Genomic DNA, 19,378 nt, shown 5'->3' with positions numbered 1-19,378 from the left:
AAAAGAACACAAAGAAACGTTGCTTAACAATTAGCTTACTCCAGCAGAGCACAATTTTCCAGATGATATCATCGTCACTGACACGACAAGCAGAATCGACACAGACCACCAAATTCTGCTCTAGATCTTCCCATTCGGAGGCCCACGCTGCACAACCAACCGGAAGTGTTCTGCTACTAGCATTAATGTTGCTGCGGCTATTAGCGCTAGTCGCAATGCGTAGAGGCTGGAGAGCAGAAATGTCGCGAGTATCAATGGAGCAGTAGATAAAATGTAAAACGGTCACGGTTGGCAGACAATCCAAAGATGAAGCAACCGGACAGAACTTTCTCTTCAGCATTCCTCCAAGCTCGAATTTTCCTCGAACTTGATCTGAAAGTTCCGGCTGTGGTCTGGTGACGGAAGCATCGGTTGACGAAGATACATTTTGTCCGGCAATCGACAAGCGCTGCGGACTCTACCAGGCCAGGCTAGCAAATGGTGTTGGCAAAACAGTCCGCTGGGTAAGATGTCAAGCCGACCATTGCCGTAACCATTACGCTTAATGAGCATCAAAAGAAAACTCCCTGTATTCAGCGTATTTTACCATGCACGCCAACAGTCGCAGAAGTCATGGAGCGGCGTTGTTGAAGTTAAACATTTCCGCATTTGCTCGACCTACAGTCACTGTCATCGGGCCTCAAACGAGTTCCTTGAAGTACGCTAAGCTCTCCAATTAATAGCTGCTGCCTGATTCCCACGGATGACTGTGCTGGTCCAAGTTCCTTTTTGCTATAAATTGGTGACATTAGAACCAACCAGCAGCAGCAGCAGACAGTTGAAGCAAAAGTCACTTTTGTCCGGAAAACTCATTAGAAAGAAAGAATGAAACGATACCATGGAGTTTCCTTGTCGAAAAGATGAAGGAAGGGAAATATTTTTCCTGCTTCATTCGTTCACCATTGAGCGCACCATCTCTTAGGCTCGGTTTTTGAGTCACTACGGTAGAAGATGCCTCTCTGCCGATGAGGAGTAACTAATTATGCATGATTCGTATTCGAGAAAATCACCGTCCGTAGTTTACAGTAATTATTTTCTTGCGAAAGAGACTTAGCGCTAGGCGGACAGATAGTAAATTTTGCCCATTGCCAGTGTATACTTCATTTATTTCAACAATGAAGGAGACAAAACATCGGAAACATTATTTAAAAAGAATCTAGTTGAAAGTTTAAGAAGAAACTCAAATATCTTTAGCATTAAATTAAAGATCTTTTTTTAAATTCGTCTTTCATTCATTTTAAATTAATTGAAATAAAGAATATCCAATTGATACTCTCGACCATTGCTTTACGAAGCATGCAGGAATTATGTCATATTCTTATAAAATGTGTTGCTGCAGCGAATCTTTATCTCACGTATGATCTTCTCTGGTAAAACGACTACTGTAGAAAATTCACGTTAGAATTATTTTTAACCAACAATGATAAAATTCGACACATAAAAGTGTTTTAAACATACTTGCATTCCCTTTCCTTGAATCAATCAAAACTCAACGAATAACAAAAGAAGTACAATGCACAGTTTGACAAATCGTCGTTCTCTAGTGGTGCCATTTGGTGAGGTAGCTAATATTGAGAAATCGGGGACCAAATTGAGAAGCTTCCAGGCGATTCAAAGTTTCCATTTTTTCTGGAAGCAAATTGCTCCAATTTCCCAGCCACCGTGTAGCTCATGCCTTTCGATCATCATCCAGTCCTCCAACAGACGAGCAATGCACTGGTCAATGGCGCTGATTCTGGGCTGAAAAGCGAAAACAAATTGATCTCATCCTTGGACGTGACATTCAGCGTCGAATCAGCGAACGGATGGCGGGCACACCGATGTTGGAAGCGTAAGATGGAACGAAAAATAAATTGTGTAGCCACCGGTCCTCCGAGCACCAGATGTTGGCTGTTTGCCGTCGCTACAGTTTCTTGCACGGTAACCGTTTTTCTCTTTTTTATTTCCAAGCCTAGGCCAATCAAGGGTCACAAGACTAAAGCCAACCAACTGGCAGCAGGAAACGGGCCATTAGCTTTGTTTTCATTTCAAACCAGCCTCCAATTCCGAATTTCTTCCTCTTGCCGTCGTCGTTTGTTGCCGATTCGATTAAGGCAAGAAAGGAACGGTAGTGCAAACGCTATAAGGATCTGGGTACAAAGTTCACCAGTCTGTGTTTGATTTCTGAAAGCCATAAAAACAGTATTGGTGATTGATTTCTGAATTAAATTTCCATCGATAACCAGAAGGGATCCGAAGCCTCGTAGAGTTTCCGGGGTTTGTTCAAACACACCACTTTACGCCCGTCGCATACGCGAAACTTTTAGTCGGGCCGTGAGAGCTTTCAAAGCATCGGTTGATTGCGTCATTTGTACCTTCGGATTGAGTTGCTTCGATTCAGCACGACGATCATGCTGTGTCACCTTGGTAACACCCGACATTCTCAAAAGGAAATGAAAGTTCTCCATCAACCATCGCCCCGGCATCCAGCTTGCTATGAATCTAGGAAGCGCAACCGCAGAGAGAAATGGAAATGACTTTGTTAAACAATTCAATCCATTGGTTGTGGGGGGGGGGGGGGGGGGAGGTGGTTTGGCAAGGAGGTGGCAGGATCGCGATGATAAATATGATCGTATGTTCTGGTCCTGGTTCAAGCCATCGAAAGAATTCTCAAGCGGTTCTAGTGGCGCAAAATGAAGTCACTTTCATTGAAGGTTCAGTCGAAGGAAGAGAAATAAATATTTAATGGATGGGAAGGCTCTTTGGCAAACGTTTGGTTAAAAAAGATCATTCTTCTTGGATCACTTTCAGCGATAAAGCACTATTCAAGCAATGGATCATCCATTCCATCCATTCGCCTTCCATTCCATCAACCATACACTCATACTTAAATACACCGGGATTCGGGAATAATCCGAAATGTAAAATCCGGAAACGTGAAAGCTTTAACACGCATCCTTAGATCGAGCATATCACAGCCATGGTCCATACGATGCGGATGGCATTGAATCCGTTATGATTGATGCTGAACGACGGGTGAAATATGAAAATTTATTTCATAAATTTCCATAACATAATTAATCACATGGAGTGGTGGCGTGCAGGACATGCTTCTGCTCACAACAACAAGTGAATCTCATTTTTCTTTGCAGCTCACAGATATATCCCATCCGAACCGGTAAAGGGGTCCTTGGCTGAAAACATTAGCAATCGGATGCTACCCAGTTAGAGCTGCCATTCGGATGATGTGCGGTTTTGAAACGTTCTTTGCAGACCGAGGCCAACGAAGCAACAAGATCCGAACTCATCCGTCCGAGGCACCACCCGAGTGCTGTCTTCCTTGCCGGCGTTTTCCATGGTCCCAAGTGCTGCAAGTACCGATCAGAGTTTCCTGGTATGGATGGAACGGTGCGAGTTATGTTGGATGTCGTGTCATTTGAATGAAAATTTATAGCACTCATTTACCTTTGTCACTCCGGTTTTTCTATGCTTACCAAGGGCCACAAGCTGAGGTTAGGCATTCTGTTCCGATAGCTCGTCAGAGGAATTCATCATGCTGAGGTGGGTTTACCAACTTCCAGCATAATGTGTTTACTGGTACCGAGCAATGAGTTATTGCGTGGAAGGAAAGCTGTTTTAGGCACCATCTTGCCGTCTATCAAACGAGGCAGGTACCTGTTATGCAGTGCGACCTACGAGTTATTATTCTATCTCCCAAGATAGACAAACAATAAACTCTCCGAACGATCTCAAAGACTCTAAAACGGAAGTTCCTCTTTCACTGCCAATGCGAATGTTCAGCAATGTTCAGGCTAGGTACTGTCATCAATTTCATACGATTGCGAGTCGCTTTACCAGAAGGTGAAGGGCGAACTAATCATGTTTCATAAAAGGCCGCATTGAAACTGAACTATTTCAATGCCAACCTCTTTATTGTTCCGACACAAAACTTCATTAAACTCTTGACCTTTTCGGCAGAGAGTTGGGTCAAGAGACTGATGAATAATGTTGCGCAAGATTACAGAGCAGTCGTAATAAAGTTCATTTGAAAGTTTTCTCCAGACCCAATGGTAATTTTATTGGACAATTGCAGCATATCCCTTTCATAGTGACAATGATGCAAGAACATCTATTTTCTCGTGTAATGGTCGGTTGAAACTACTTGATTTGTAATCAAGTAAATGAAATTTTAATCCCATTTTTGGTTCCTTTAATTTGCCTGAATTTCTTCACCAGGGGAATTGGATCATTATTTCATTCTAGTTTTGGGCAACTTTCGCAACAAATGTTTCCTAAGGTGCTTTATCGTTTCCTGAATCTATAAACACTTCCCACTTCTTAAATATACCATTCGAAAGTTCCTCTTATGTTAAGAAAAAAAAAACATTTCAAATCAAAACTTTGAAACCTGTTAGATGAAACGCGATTCAAATCGAAGAGAGAAGGCAGGGTGTGTCAATTGAATTTGCCGCTCAACATAATCGTCATTTTTTCCTTCCTGTTTTTTTTTCTGTTGGCCATAATCAAAGGTATACAGTCAAGAGAAGGACCTTTAATCATTCCAAATTCCAGGCACGACACTAACTAGCGTCCCTTTTGCTTCCGGTTGAGTGAGTTAAGTTTACTCACTGTTGCTGTTCCAACTGACCATACTTGGTTGGAAAGGATGTGTTTGGGTGTAAAAAAACTTTAGTTCCGAAAATGATTGCGCATGGATGATGAAGCTTATGTGCTTACCAGTGTTGCCCTCGAGGGCCATCAATCGAATTGCTTTTTGAGGATAATTGATTAACTTTAATTGATTAACGGCTCCGGCCCGCACGTGATCTCTCCGATTGTTTTTCTTCGCCCCCATCACATCGCTGACTCGAACCGATCGCACAAATCGAGGTCCGAGTTTTGCGCCTGGAGGTCATCGAACGCTCTTACGAAAAACTCAAATCCGAAATCGTGTGTAGTGTTCCTGATGTTCTTTTCATGAAATTCCCAAAACTCCTACGCAGCGGCTGACACACAAGCTTCAATTCGCTGGAAATCGCTTTTTCAAACCAAGTTCGTGCTGGGAATAATACAGGAGGTTCCACGCAGTGAATGACTGTTCAGAAGACAAAAAGAATGTTTTTACAAATTTTAGGAAAATCCTGTTTTTTGTGCGTCCCTAAATTAACGTGCTAGGGTGCTATAGAAGGATTCGCGCATTGCTCTTTCACAGAAGTCATCAGTGATTGTTGATGCCAGTGAAATTAGACTGCCCGAGACTGAGCAAGGGGGTGCTTAGGGGTCTACCAAGAAAAACATCGTTTAGGGTTTGACCTTTTGAAAGCCTTCGCCACGTGCAGTTCTTTGTTCTAGATATAGTAGATTAGCAGTAAGCTGGCTCGAGCTTAATGCCCAGTGAAAGCAACATCCAAATGGATTTGGGCTATTTACAGAGTCCTATTTCTCCGAAGCAGAGTGTTCTCAAAAATAGCCACATAGCGGGGAGCCAATTCAAGGATATGATTTTGTTTTTTTTCTGTCCACAAACCACCCAAATGAGGCTTTCAAAGGAATACTTTCGAGTTATTTTCGAATGAGAACGTTGCTTTACATTAGCTGGAACGAGATGTTAACAGCTTAGTAAGGATGTGGACAATTTGCTCCTGTTTAATCATGATATTTAGATTTTTTGCAGATTTTTGTGAGTTTCTCGTCTATTAATTCGATTCTTTTTTTTAAAATGATGGTATTTGAGATTGCTCAAAAGGAATGTTTGTCTTCTATCTCAAAAGGAATGTTTGTTTGTTAAATAATATCACCACCATCGACACTTTTATCTTTCCCTAAAAATAGAAAACGAATTGAGTGGTTGAAACAATCATTTATTAGACCGAGTACGGAAACACCTCATAAGAGTATGCTTATGTAGCGATGCGAATGGTTTATGAGATTAATTAAGTTGCCACACCTTAGTGCGTGAAATGATTCGATGGTAGGTTGAGCAATCAAAATTGTTGAGATTTCTTGCGAACAGAAAGTGCCACATAACTATCGGCTCTCAATCGAACCCACAAGTCGACCTGAATAGCATTCAGACCCCATCTCCACTCAGCGTGTCCTGCCATCGTGTTCCATTGCGTTGCTCTACTTTCCTAAGCTTAGCAACAAACACTATCGACGATATAAGCGATTAAATGTCGTTCTTAGATCGCTCTTCCATCCTACCGAGCTCCCCAGCTACCGAACGATCTGCCCGGTCCACAAGCAATCAAATCACAATTGACGCCTCTGACAAAGCATCCGGAACCGGTGCTCAGCAAGTGACAAACACAATAAACAGCTCATTTAATTTCGAGAAACACCTCGAGAGCGGGATTGCACCGAGCTACTGCACCACCTGCACAGTCGCTTCTGTTGCCCAACAAGGCGGAATCGATAGAACACCTGCATGCCTGGAAAGAACAGTTCGAGAAGTCTGTGGAATCTTTCGGAATCGAAGAACCAGTCATGTGGCATGGTGGCCGCTTGACAATCGATCGGCGCCGAGTGTTGTGGAAGGACGGTAGGTGGCGATGGAGGCTTGGTGTTGGTGTGGTGATTAGTTTTCCGTAAAGACGAAGCATTTCACAATCCTTTTTGTTCCGGATGGTGCCTTCGCCTTTTCCGAATCCGGAACGAACGGAACACACTGTTGCTTGGTTTCTATTCTTTTCCCGTCCAGCATTGTCCCCATCACAGGGACACTGTGTATGTATGTGTAGGAATGGTATGTGCGATTTCCTTCCGGAGAAAAAAGAGCTACGAAGTTGAAATAAATTGGATTTTTGAACAGTACGAATGGGAAAACCAGTGCCATCGCACCATGTGCTACCCAAGGAATCTCCTTGCCATCCCTTTGCCTTACTTTCGGACCACTCGATAGTCCGCGGTGGTTTTGGTTTAATTAAGATGAAACGATCGATTCTATGGCTTTCGAACTGGCAATCGAACACACTGATTCACCTTCAATAACTTTTCATACAAATCAAATGCCTCAAAGTGATTCAGAGGTTCGTTGTTACTGATGCTGTTTGTTTTGTTAAATTAATAGCCTTGCATGTGGAGCAGAATAACTTGTTGATGTATGGTAGTTACTAGTTGTGTTGGTCAACACAGGAAGTACGGTGTGATTGTGACGATGAATTTACTTTCTCGACCATTCCGAAACAGCACAGCAGACGAGCCCTCAATTGAAGTCTTCTAATTGGCTCCTTCTAATCCCCACAGGTTAGTAGTTAGTTACCTCTCATAGAAACAAAATCCGTTTGTTGAAGAGCTGAGAAGAGAATCGCATTTCGATTTAGTTTGCTGGTGTGAAATTCAAACATGTTCCGTAATGAATTAAGCTTAACTTATTTAACAGACGTTTTATTCTATAGACATTACAATCATTTCAACTCAACCTTTCACCAGTGCAGCGTGAACATCGCAAAACTTCCGATTACTTCTGGTGAATTTAATTATCTACTTTACAACCTACATGTCAGTTGCAGTCTGTTCGAAGAAACTTGTGAGGAGCATGGTCCTAAAATTGTTCACCGACAGACACGTATGGCTAATTTGGCAACAGCATTAACATGAGTCCAATCCCTCCCAGAAACTCATTTGCATATGACAACCATGTAACATAACACGGTCTCGAACACTCGCCTCAACCAGACACTTGTGGTCCACACACATTGTTCGTGTACAAGCGACAAATGGCGTAGAAGGGTACGGGTTGGACAAGATTGAAATAATAATTAGAAATCCACCCCAACACGAACCTCACCTCCACTTCCACCATCACCATGTGGTCAGTGCGTCGGTGAACAATGCTCATTACCATCGTTGGGGGAAAATTAAATATTTTCATAAAGACCACGATGACCACGCTTGTGGATGAAAGGGCGGTGACAAGGATACTGTCAACACAGAGCGAGTCACAACCAAAAAGCTCCCATTCTGTATCCCGCTCGTCACGGAGAGAGACGCTTCGGGGCAGGATCGTCCTTCGGGCACTGGAAAAGCATTGGAAGTGACGTGCAATGGACAGAACTTTTCGGGAAATATAATAAACAAAACAATTAACATCACCAATCATCTCGCCAATCTCTATTGTTCTGTACATGCCAGGACCCGAAGCATCAGGTTCCGGGACAAATATAGGAAAGCTCGATGATGCTCACAAAGCGTTCATATCTGAATCCGTTGACATCATCACACAAGGGTAGTTCGTGTTAGAGACTTCGCATGTATGTCGCTTCCGTCCGTTCCGGGTTAGTAATTCATAAAACGTCACCAAAACATTCAGCACTGGCATCGCTAGAGATCTTAATTTCATTTCAACTTACAACCAGGACGAAGCAAAGAGAATATAGCTAGCCTTTCGGAAACGCTCCCTTCTAATTTCAAAAGCAGAAGCATCACTGTCGTCCATCCTGTTGTCAGTTGTTTAGTTTCCGCCGGGTACAAAATGCTGTACAGAAGCAAATTTGAGATGGATGCGGTAGGAAACTTCCCAAACAAAGAAAAAGACACACAATTTCCAAAACCACCCACTGGGTATCGGATGTTCCAGTCGTCGCTTTTGCATGAACAGCTAGTGATTCGGAGTGTTCCAGAGAAGATCTAGAGAATAAAGAAAAAGAACGGAAATTAAAATGGAATGAGGCGATTTCATCGTACTTTGTGCCAAAACGTTTGCATTCACCATTCGTTCTCTTGCCTTCGTTCGGATACGCTCTCGACCTAAGCATTAATGTCAATGTACGAGGACTGTGTGTTCCCTTAGAATAGATGCTAATTTTATTTCCTGTTATTACGATAATAGGCTTACAGTTTCAACGAGTAATATAATAAACTATCATCATCATTTTGATAAGCACACTTTAAAACTGAAATTCAGTAGAGTTGCTCCGGTGAGTCCGTTGAGGGTTTAAGAGCCGCATTTTCCTCAGCGTCCTCCAACAAAATGGACGCAACATAAAGCGTGAGCATCAACGCATCGGGAAAGCTGGGACGCTTTATTCGATGCCACCACCGACCACGGCGAAGGTGTCGTTCGTCAAAGAAAAAGGGTTAGTTAATTAAATTTAAACTATTAATGCGCTTGATGAGAGGGTATTGTGTGCTTCGAATGTGCCACCAGTCTCTGCGTCTGCGATCTCTCGTTGAGTCGGTTACTACACTGATGAAGAACCGCTTGAATGCCGATATTTTTGCTTCTGCTTGCAACGAGTGAAAGTAGAAGACGCTGGTTCCTTATGTCGTTCACCGTTACTCCACGATCGGATACTGGTGCCGTACTGTCTTGCTTCCGCTTCATCGCTTGCCAACGCCACTACCACCGTACGAATCCTCTGGTCCCGTCGTCACTCTCGATACCTCCATTCATCTCGAAAGGGGCAAGTCGTTCGTTTAGTAGTGATTACAGTGGCAAACCCTAACGACGGAAGACATTAATTCCTATTTCGCCGGGTCAGGCATTAAGCTGGCCGTTGGGACAGTGGCTGGTAGAGAGACGGTCGACGATGCCTCCACTGCCATCTCATCCTTCTTCTGCTGCTGCTCCAGCTGATTGTAGTAATCGAGCGTTGCTTGCTTGTAGAGCGTTGCTATCGTTTTGGCGGCGCCCAGTATCATCTCCGGTCGGGACACCGAGGTGTACGTACGATGCCACTCGGTGTGCGGTGTCTGTAATGAAGCAGGAAAACCAAAAAATAATAAAATCCAAAGCAATATGAACAAGAAAGAAGTTAAAGCAAATGACGGGGGAATTCATAGGTGAAAGGGAGACATTAGGTAAAGGGGGACAATAAATTATCAATGGAATTGCCGGGAAACCGGAAAACTGTCTTAAACTATGAATGCTCTTGCCACAGACGCAGTGCCGATAACAAAATTGAAATGAACTTTCATTCCAGTGGCAAAGGGAGTTTTAGCACGGTAGGTCTTTGGAACTTTCAGCTGCGGGAACCATTATATTATCAATTAAACTTGTTTTGGCTCAAGATTTCCCAGGGCTCAATTCAGTCATATCTTCGAGGATTTCATGGCATTTAGATAGCAGCATCATCACAGGCCTCTAAATAAATAATGTTGTCGCACAGCATAAATTCCTTTTTAACATTAAATCACGTCCATATAGGAACCACTGCTGATGGAAATCGAATTGAAAACAATATCTGCAACATTGAATATATCTTGTAGCGGAACAAATAGTTCAAGATTACAAAAAGATACACGACCGTTGGAACTGTCGGGCATATCCACTTCTATTTTCATAACATTTTGATTTCCAACCAACTTTATCCACTGAGCTTGTTTGACCTATGGTTTTGGTCACAAGGGATTAAATTGTTCTGCCTTCGAGGTCCTGCAAAGGCACGTCCGGAACTTCTGTGGAACATGCTATAGTCAACATTAGATTCCGGAACGTTTTGTGGTTGTTAGTATCTAGCCATCCAAGCTTTGCTCTCGCTCGTTGGCTGGCGATGAGGTAACCAAGTAGCCAGGCGACCAGTAATTGTGGTTTTGCGGTAAATTCGTTCGATAAGTTTCAATTTTCGTCTGCAGTAATGTTGCACCAAGCCATCCAACGCAGTGTGTACAGCACTACTCAGATCACCAACTGGCCCATTAACCCTTGCCTAAGGTCCGTCTACAAACTAGTTTATAATCCAATTTCCTCTCTTCTCAGTGGCCTCAAGGCAGCAAAATCCTCCACTGAATCAACCTACGCCAAAAATAGGTACGGCAAAGTTAGGGTTGCTCGTCCCGCTTGATCCCCAACTACGGATGTGTTCCGTAATCTCTAAATGGTCCCGTGCCCAGAAAAGCCAATGCTGCGTCCCTTTGTACCATCTCGCGGTGCAGTATAACTGATCACCCTCGGTCTCGAATAGAAAAAAAATAGCAAATGGATCGTAAGCAAGCAAACACAATTTAAACCCTTGGATGGAAACTGTGAAAAGCATGTTACAATGCTAGTCCCGGTACGGGATTAGCCCTTTACCTAACCATCTGCCTAAATCCCTTTAGTCTGTTGGGGGTTTATGCAGAAGAGCTGTACAATGTTTACACTCCTCTGCAGCATGACTGCCTTCACCACCAGCGAAGAGCCCTAATCTAGCTAAATATTTGTTCTGGCGCTGGGAAAACGAACAAACGGTAGCAGTCGAAAAGCAGGTCCTTGGGTTTAAGCGTCCTGATTTTATAATCGGTCCAATCAGCGTTTTGGATGGTCGTATCAGAAATCCACCTCTCATTGGGCTCATCGGATGGCAGCATACTTCTAATTAACGGTTCAAACATCGAGAAAAGAGCGAGGGCCAGTTAAATGACTTTGTTAATCGATTACGATTTCTTTATTCTTCTCTAATCTACCGAATGATTCAAATTTTTATGATTGGACAGCAACTGGAAGCAATTTGAAACCTTGGTTACATTGGTCTGCTATCCTGCACAAAATGCTGAGTACTGTCTACAATCGTGTACGCAACCAACAATGGCACATTTAATGGAAAACATTGTGAAACAAACGATAAGATCCTTGGTCCCGAAGGAATTCGATATCTTGACTAACCGACCAACTTCCTTGAAGCAAGGCTTAACCAAGGCATTGTTTTTTTTCTGTTTTTTGTCTTCTACTAATCTTTTCGTGAATTTTTCAATTCAATGTGGTGAGTGGAACTGTTAAAAAACGAGCTGGCTATTTACATTCCCACTCCCTCATGGGCGTGTGGACCATCTTGGCCCACTGTATTGCTCATGCAATGTTTTGCTCCTAATGTGAGTTGCCAAAGCCAAATGATGAACAGTAAACGCTGAAGGGAACTAATCCGGTTGAAGGTTGAAAACTGATGAAAAGCAAAACCGCCCTCTAGGCGACCGACCAACCAACCGAGGCGTCATATACCCACTTTGTTGCGGCCTGTAACAAAAAAAACAGGTTAGGGCCAGGCTGAGGATAGGCAGGCTTAATCACAAGATGGAAGCATGTTATTGTTATTCCAGAACCCAAGTGGATAGAGGAAAGCAAACCAAGGGATGCGGGACCATTGCGGAGGGTCTTCGTCAAAACACTTTTGGTGTTTTGCGCACATGCGTCCCACTAGGAGCTGAACCGTAAAAGAGGACAAAACACAAGCTCTTATGGTCTCAGAATGAGATTCCAGGATAGGCTGGATCCGAAATCCAAACGTGCCTCGTGGGAATGTTTAACGTTTCCCTCGAATGGAACCTAAGATGAGCAAATCAAAGAGAATACACAATTTGTTCCTCGTCTTCCAAATTCAAAACCCAAAAACTGCTCAGCGGTCTTTCCACGATGAGAGGTGACAACGGAAACATATTCATACATAAGAAATATTCGGGTTCAGACCGGTCGCCCTCATACCCTAAATTCGATGTGGGCGATGGGTAGTGTCCTTTGAAGATTGTTAATCTATTTAGACCGGCCTCGATGGGATGTGAATCTTCTTCTGGGTGGCCGTTTAGAAGGCGTACTTTTGGCAACTTGAACAACCATGTCAGTGAAGCATCCTGAATACACACGCCACTACGATACGGACCTCGATCAAACGGTAATCAACGCTTTCCAATATTGTCTTTTGATAGAATCATGAACATCGGATCCACTTCGTCACACCTCCACAGATGATGTTTCACAAGATTGCTTGCGTAGCTCCGACTTGGGACTTGGGTTATCCTCCGGCGACAGGACCTATGTCTAAACCTCTTTGTAACGCTTCACCGAGCTTGTTTCGCACACGGTCCTGAGCATCATCCGCTGTTTGCTTACATGCCCCACCGCAGGAGACACATGAAAGTGACGGAGGTCGTTTTGTTTCTTCTCGCCCGATTTCATCGATCAACAACTTCGAAGATGAACTACCGGAGTCAAGGGACAGCAATTTTGCTACTTTGGAAGCTATAGGAGAACCCTCTCTGCCTAAGGTTCCTAAGTTCCGATGCCATCCAGCGGGCCCTGAAGGGATATTCGATGGTTGGTGAACCTTTTCTCGCAGAGCAGTGGACCGGCATTGTGTCGTCATATGTCGTGTTATTGGCTTGCTCGAACGAGAGTGTTAATGGTCGACTTCAAACGCACAACTCACGCTATGTGTTGGATGTCAGAACATTCCCCTTAATACCTTTGACACACTTTGCGATTGAGGTTTCCACTATCACCATGCAAAGCTGGCAAACGTGTCAACAAAATGAAACTCAAAGTTAATGTACGAAATTAAAATAGCAAAAGGACAATTTTGTTTTCAAAAGTTTCCATTGCAATGCAGGAAGCTTGGCTTAGGCGATATCACCTCCCTTATAATCCTCGTACTGTCACGCTCACGACATGATGCCATCCTCCAGCAACTTTGCACTGCAATTGAAGAAAACAGCTGGTTCCCTCAACAGTCGACTAGATAATGGACGGTCCATGTTATGGGGAAAGGGTCGCCGTCTGATAACATGAACGATTTGAAAGGAACAAGGAATGAACGGAAACAAGGAATGCCTTTACAAGCGAAACGAACATCGGCGATGATGATGTAGATTGGGTATGATGACGAATGGTAATCGAATTAAATTTACGGGTCAAAAAAGGGTAACGAATTGGAGCAAATGGTCTCCAATCCAATCTTTGGACAGCTATAACTTTGTGCCCACTTCTCCAAACTCTTTTTTGTTTTGATTAAAAGATACATTAAATGTCACTTAAAACAACGTGCTATGATATGACATAATGTGATTGATAACGGTGGAGATATACGACTCCAACGACATGTATTGCCAAAGTACGAAAAGACTTATTACCCAACCTAATATTTGTTTATTTGATCAACAAACCTAAAGAGTTTTATGTTTTTTGCATCGTTTCCACTACCAGTTTTCTCTAAACAAACTCAAGAGGTAAACAAGGAACAAGGTCTAAATTAAAAAAAAAACTTAAACATTCATTTCACTTTCAAATCGAGATACGGAAAGCAGCAGCATTGGTTTAAAGTCAATGTTGTTTTAATTAATTAAAAACCACATTCGCTCACCAAAGCCTCTCCAGAGCCAGAAATAAAGCATGCAAAACAAAATGGGTCAAACGTAATGCGTTGAATTCAATTTCAAATTAAATTTTGTTGTCGCCTTCAATTTGTTCTTTAATCTTTTACGGTACATAGGAATAAGTTTAAGGGAAATTCATCGAAACAAGCAATCAAAACAGGTGGCCAACAATAACAAAAACTGAAACTGCGCAACCCCCCGGGCTCACTTTTATGAACTTTCGCAAGCATATTAACTAACTTTGCCGTCGAACTAGTTTTAAAATGCTTCAACCGGAGGATGATAGTAAAAAAAAAACAGCATCCACGAGGAAAACACCCTCCCATCAATTCACGGCAGGAATTTAGATTGGATGCAGCACGCTGGACACGGCGTGAGCCATCGGAGAAGTTTTGCCTGACAGTATTTCGCTCCGACCTCTCTCAAACGCGGGACACCGAAAAGCGAAAGCAGCACGACCGACCGCTATGCTACGGTCGGTACGGACCCCCACGAATGTCGAAAACTGTTGAGGAAGGCTCACCTAAGGACAGTGACGGAGTCTAGAGGTAGATCCTTTTTCCGCGTTGCTCGCGGCAGCCACCCAGCGACAACCGACAAGTAGGGTAAAGTGTGTCCGCAGCGGAGAGCCAATTACGGTGTGCCTTTTTGGGGCCACCTGCTTCTTCACAGAGGGCATCCAATCCAGTGCTCGCGTGCCGAGCGACCGAGCAACCAGCCATCGCACGGAAAGACCGGAATAGTGGTGTACGCCACACGGTCTCTGGGGCATGTAATTGATTGGAATTAGATGGAGTATACAGTGTAAAATGGGAAAACTTTCACCGCTCCACCTTCCAACATCAGTCCTCAACTGCGAGACTAGGACCATGATGCATCGCAACTAGCTGCAAAATCTCGCGGTGGAACTTATCTTATCGACCAAGAAATTGCAAGTTTCGTAGAGACGACGATGCAGCCGCCAATGTCCTTTACAGTGAACGACAAAGGATTGCTGGATGTGAGGCACTTCAAATAAATTTTAACAAACCATTGAAATTGATCAGTTGAACGAATTAAATAGAATGGAGCAGAATTGAATAGAACATTGAAAACAATACCAGCGAATTGTTTTTTCGTTTAAAGTAATGATTCATAATATTGAATCAAAATCCGGGTTTTTTTAAATAAAATAGATAGGATTGCTCGTTGGATATCTATTTCATTCCCTATCGCATGTCATATATTCTCATCGTTTCCATAAAACTAGAAACAACCAACAGGTTTATTTGAAAGTACATTTGCAATAAATCTTCACCTATCACTTTTCACATCCACTATCAAACACGCTTATTAAATTTTATTAAAATCATTATTCATTCTCCACAAGACAAATGTAAAGTGCAAAACATGTGACCACCACTATTGAAACAACGCACCATCCCGTGAGCACGTTACTCGCTCACCTTTAAAACATCCGGAGCATCCGGTGCATTTAGGGTGATGCTGCAATCATGCAGGAGACGCCACTACTGCATACGGTACCTTAACGACCTCGGGCACACTTCATCAGTTGCATCAGTTCCCCCCACCTGGCCGCTATGATTCAATGTTACTTTTGGTGGAAGCGCAACCGCACCCAACCACCAGCTTCAGTGGACCGCAACGAACAGAATAATGCAGGACATACATTATTTTAATAGGCAACCGGTACCGTGTGTGCACGTTTGCTCGCGACGCCGGTGGCGAAAAGGATGCCATTTTTCATCCGACCACCATTATCCAGTTCTTTGCAGCCGCACTTCGATGTGTGATGGCGAGTTTGTTAGTCGAAGCAAAGGACAAACCGGTACCGGAATTCGGAACAACTTCCTGCAGCTCTTCACAAGCCAAAAGTCCTCAATTGCGCACTCCGCAAAAGAGGTGTAACAACTAACACGAAACCCTTTGCAAGATAGCACGGCAATGATAAATCATGTCCACAGCCCAAGGACTTCGTGATACTCGAAGCAGCTATCAGTAACACTAGCGACTTCCTTCTAGCTTTTCTTTGTTGATTGTAAACTGTTATCTCCGTTACGCCTCACCTTCCATTGAGGTGCTTTATTGTACGAATCGTCTGCAGTTAGACAGGCTCAACGCTTCACTGAGTCAGCGAGATGCCAGCTGGTAAAATGATGGGTAGTTCGCCAGTGACACGAATACATACAGCAATTGGAATTGTTCCGCGAACACAATTCCATTGCTATGTTGTTCAAAACATACTAGCAGCATTTTCAATCCGTTCGCTAGAAAAAGGCCAACAACATAATCGAATGTGAATTTGATTCAAATATTCCAAGAATCGAAGTATCTGCCAAATCACAAAATTGTGCATTCCATCAACGCAATGGGTTGTAATGGCAGTCTGAGCTCACAAAAGTGTACTGTAACCGAGATTGTGCAGTGCGTTAATGGTATTTGATTTGAATATGTGGGAAAATGAAAAATGTTTGCACCGAGCATGTTTTCCTATACGCAAGAACTAAATGTAATCAATTCAAGCGAACTTCAGATTATGGTACTAGTGATACTAGAACCGAGAAGGCTCCATCATGCAAAACGATACATGAAGTACTATAGATAATACTCGGTATCTATGCTCATCGAATACCATCCATTGAAGGCCAAAATATCAATGAAAAGTAATCCCTTTGATGTAATACCTGCCACAATTCGACAGACCGAAAAGACCGGAAATACGAGAAAAGCATAAGCGAATCAAGCATTTCTGAGTCCTGTTATTAACATGCTTCCTCGATAAATGTAGATTAACAAAATATGTTGTTTGTAAATGCAAGCAGTGTTCCAGCAAATAGTACTTTTCTTTTGTTGATACATTACTGGCGGACTATGTTTGTATGTTTAAAGCATAAAAAAAACATTAATTAATGATTTTCAGTGCAAATTGGATTTAATTGAACTAAATATATCAATTCAACCCACAATAATGCAGCAAAAAAGATGCATAGAAATGTTCCCCAACAGCTGAAAGATATGCAATTTATTTGTTGAGCTGTGTGCATGTGCTGATAACACGTAAGCATGGTCACTATCAGCACACTTCTCGGTCATACATGTTTAAATTAAAATATGCTTCTATTATCCGAGGCTCTGTTTTCAAGAGCCTTTCTCGCTCGAAAGATAATTGAGCAGCTGTACAAACGGGCCAGCCAAAGGGATTATGATGGCGTATTGTGGTTTGTGGTTTGGGCGTTTTTTCCCCGTCGTTCGCTACCATCCCACCTATTATCGCTGCTATCGCTTGCTTCCGTTTTAATGCCGCTTGTGACTGTATCTGGGTGTTATAATCATTCAAAGTACTGGCGAACGAGATGCAACCGCGAAGAGCATGTTGTTTGTTTGTGCTTGAATAAATTGAGAGGGGTGTCGGTATGAAATAAGCCCCTGGAAAGTCCCGTATCGTGGATGGCATAAAATGAATGGCATAAGCACGCCTTAATTACTTTTTCCCTTTACCATGCACGATGGCCAGCTTATGGCATTAAAGCACACTAGCAACAGCATGTTTGGCCTAGTTTTCGGTAAGTAAGAATAAAGAAAATCTAGGGATTCAACGAGTTTGCCTGGGATGATCTTTATACAGCCCAGCGACAAGGCAACACACCACATTTTAGAAAAGGATAATATACTAAGCTACTTACGTTAAGATTTCTTGCCATGATGCTTCCGACGGTGCAAGCGAACCCTGTATCCTTGAGCAGATAGTCCTCCGGGGTGTCAGCTTGCAGTGCGGCCACAACCGGCTGTGGAATCGGTGTCATCTGAGTCACGGTTTTCAGTAGAATACTTTTCGCGTAGTCAAACAGCAGTATCACACCAGCATCGAACCATCTGTTTAAATCACAAACAGTAAAATACAGTTAATGTCCCGAAGATTTTACCATCGTCGGAGGTTAAAATGTTATACTTACTGATCGGGGAAGATTTCAACGAGAAAGTTCTCTACCGCAACCACCGGTAAGTGATCATCGACGCGAGGATTCTCTGCCCGGATGCTGTTGATGCGATGTTCTGCTCCCTTGAGACCAGCGGCAAAGCCAACCGGCTGGGCAGCAATACCTGGTGCCTGTGCCGGCAGACCGCTAAAGAAACGAATCATTTTGCATTATTATGAGCAACATACCGATCCATTCGGCCTAGGAAACACGACTTACATTACGGTAGCCTTGCCAAAAACGGTCTGAAATGCTTCGCGTATAGGGCGCACTTTATCGTCCTTGTCGGAGGCCACAATCACCTCGGTATCACCACCGGAGTCTAAAAAGAAGCAAACACACGCGATGAGTAAAAGAATGAAGAGGAATTTAGGGCAGATCATGTTGACATACTTATGTACTCTCGCATCTGTGGGTCGAGCGTGGTAACGATCGTGTCGACCGAGTTCTTCGCCTTTTCGGCCACCTTCTGCAGAATGCCTCCGCTCGATACGGCCCCTTTCATCCATCCGAACAGTGCCGAACCACCCTGAGTGATCGGACTCAGCGCCGCAGCCACCGGTTCCGGGTTAAGAGTCAGGCCCGCAAACGAGTGTGTTGGTTCCGGACTCGAAGATTGGCCCTCAACGGGAGCAGCTGCCGGTGGCCCGGAAGGTATCGACTGAGAGGTATCCTTGCTGGGCGGAATGGCCGGGCTGAACGTGGTCGGTATGAACGGTTCCGTTTCGTCTTTCTTTGTGTTGGCATCATCGGCGATCGGGGGCCTGATCGCTGGAGGAACCATCGCGACATCCGGTCCACCAGCTGTTGCCACGTTCCCCGTTATGAAGCTCGGCAGATCCGTCGGGGGGCTTACGTTCGACAGAATGTTCCCCGTCCGTTTCGGCTGGTCACTCATTTTTGTGGGCTATTTAACTCAATTTAATTTCACCAGCAAATCTTACTCGTTATCTTAAAATCCGAGAGAAAAGAAAGCACGCAGGATCCTAGATTTTTTTGCCCTTTGTTTGTTTACGTTCGGTCTTTCAGGGACGCATCTACCCCAGTTCTACTCGAATCTTGGCAAATTTGCTGGAATTTGGCAGGCTACTCGACTCAGCAACCTTGGGAGGCAGTTTTTCGTCTTCGTTTTTGTTTTCGCTGCCCGACAAAGCCTCTCAAAAAGATTCCTTGAATCATCGTCGCTGGCGAATAGAAAATAAGATAAGTGCAAGTAACGCAAATACCGCGCCGCTACGTTGGCTGCCGAGAAAAAAGAAAGCGAACCCACGCATTTCGCATCCTGCCGCAAACGGAGCCTTGGCCAGCCGGAAGTGCATGTG

General features: G+C 43.6%; 2 protein-coding genes across 2 annotated transcripts in view; one reads left to right on the top strand and one right to left on the bottom strand.

Annotated features, from left to right (window-relative positions):
* Positions 1–8,794: 8,794 nt before the first annotated feature.
* Positions 8,795–19,053, bottom strand: LOC126581309 (protein PRRC1-like). Its single transcript, XM_050244875.1, has 5 exons — positions 18,450–19,053; positions 18,276–18,378; positions 18,033–18,203; positions 17,763–17,952; positions 8,795–9,711 (listed from the first exon to the last, which is right to left on the bottom strand). Exons 1-5 carry the CDS (start codon positions 18,952–18,954, stop codon positions 9,484–9,486), a joined length of 1,197 nt encoding a protein of 398 aa, XP_050100832.1. The 5' UTR covers positions 18,955–19,053; the 3' UTR covers positions 8,795–9,483.
* Positions 19,054–19,207: 154 nt separating this feature from the next.
* Positions 19,208–19,378, top strand: part of LOC126581308 (sorting nexin-2) — a 4,845-nt gene continuing 4,674 nt past the window's right edge. The window contains exon 1 of the mRNA XM_050244874.1: positions 19,208–19,378. This exon is cut by the window's right edge and continues 205 nt beyond it. The gene's annotated coding sequence lies outside the window, so the exon portion shown is untranslated.

Source organism: Anopheles aquasalis, chromosome 2, assembly GCF_943734665.1.
Source record: "Anopheles aquasalis chromosome 2, idAnoAquaMG_Q_19, whole genome shotgun sequence".
NCBI lineage: Eukaryota > Metazoa > Arthropoda > Insecta > Diptera > Culicidae > Anopheles > Anopheles aquasalis.
The sequence above is the reverse complement of the archived record's forward strand: the minus strand, read 5'-3'. Positions and strand labels throughout refer to the sequence as shown.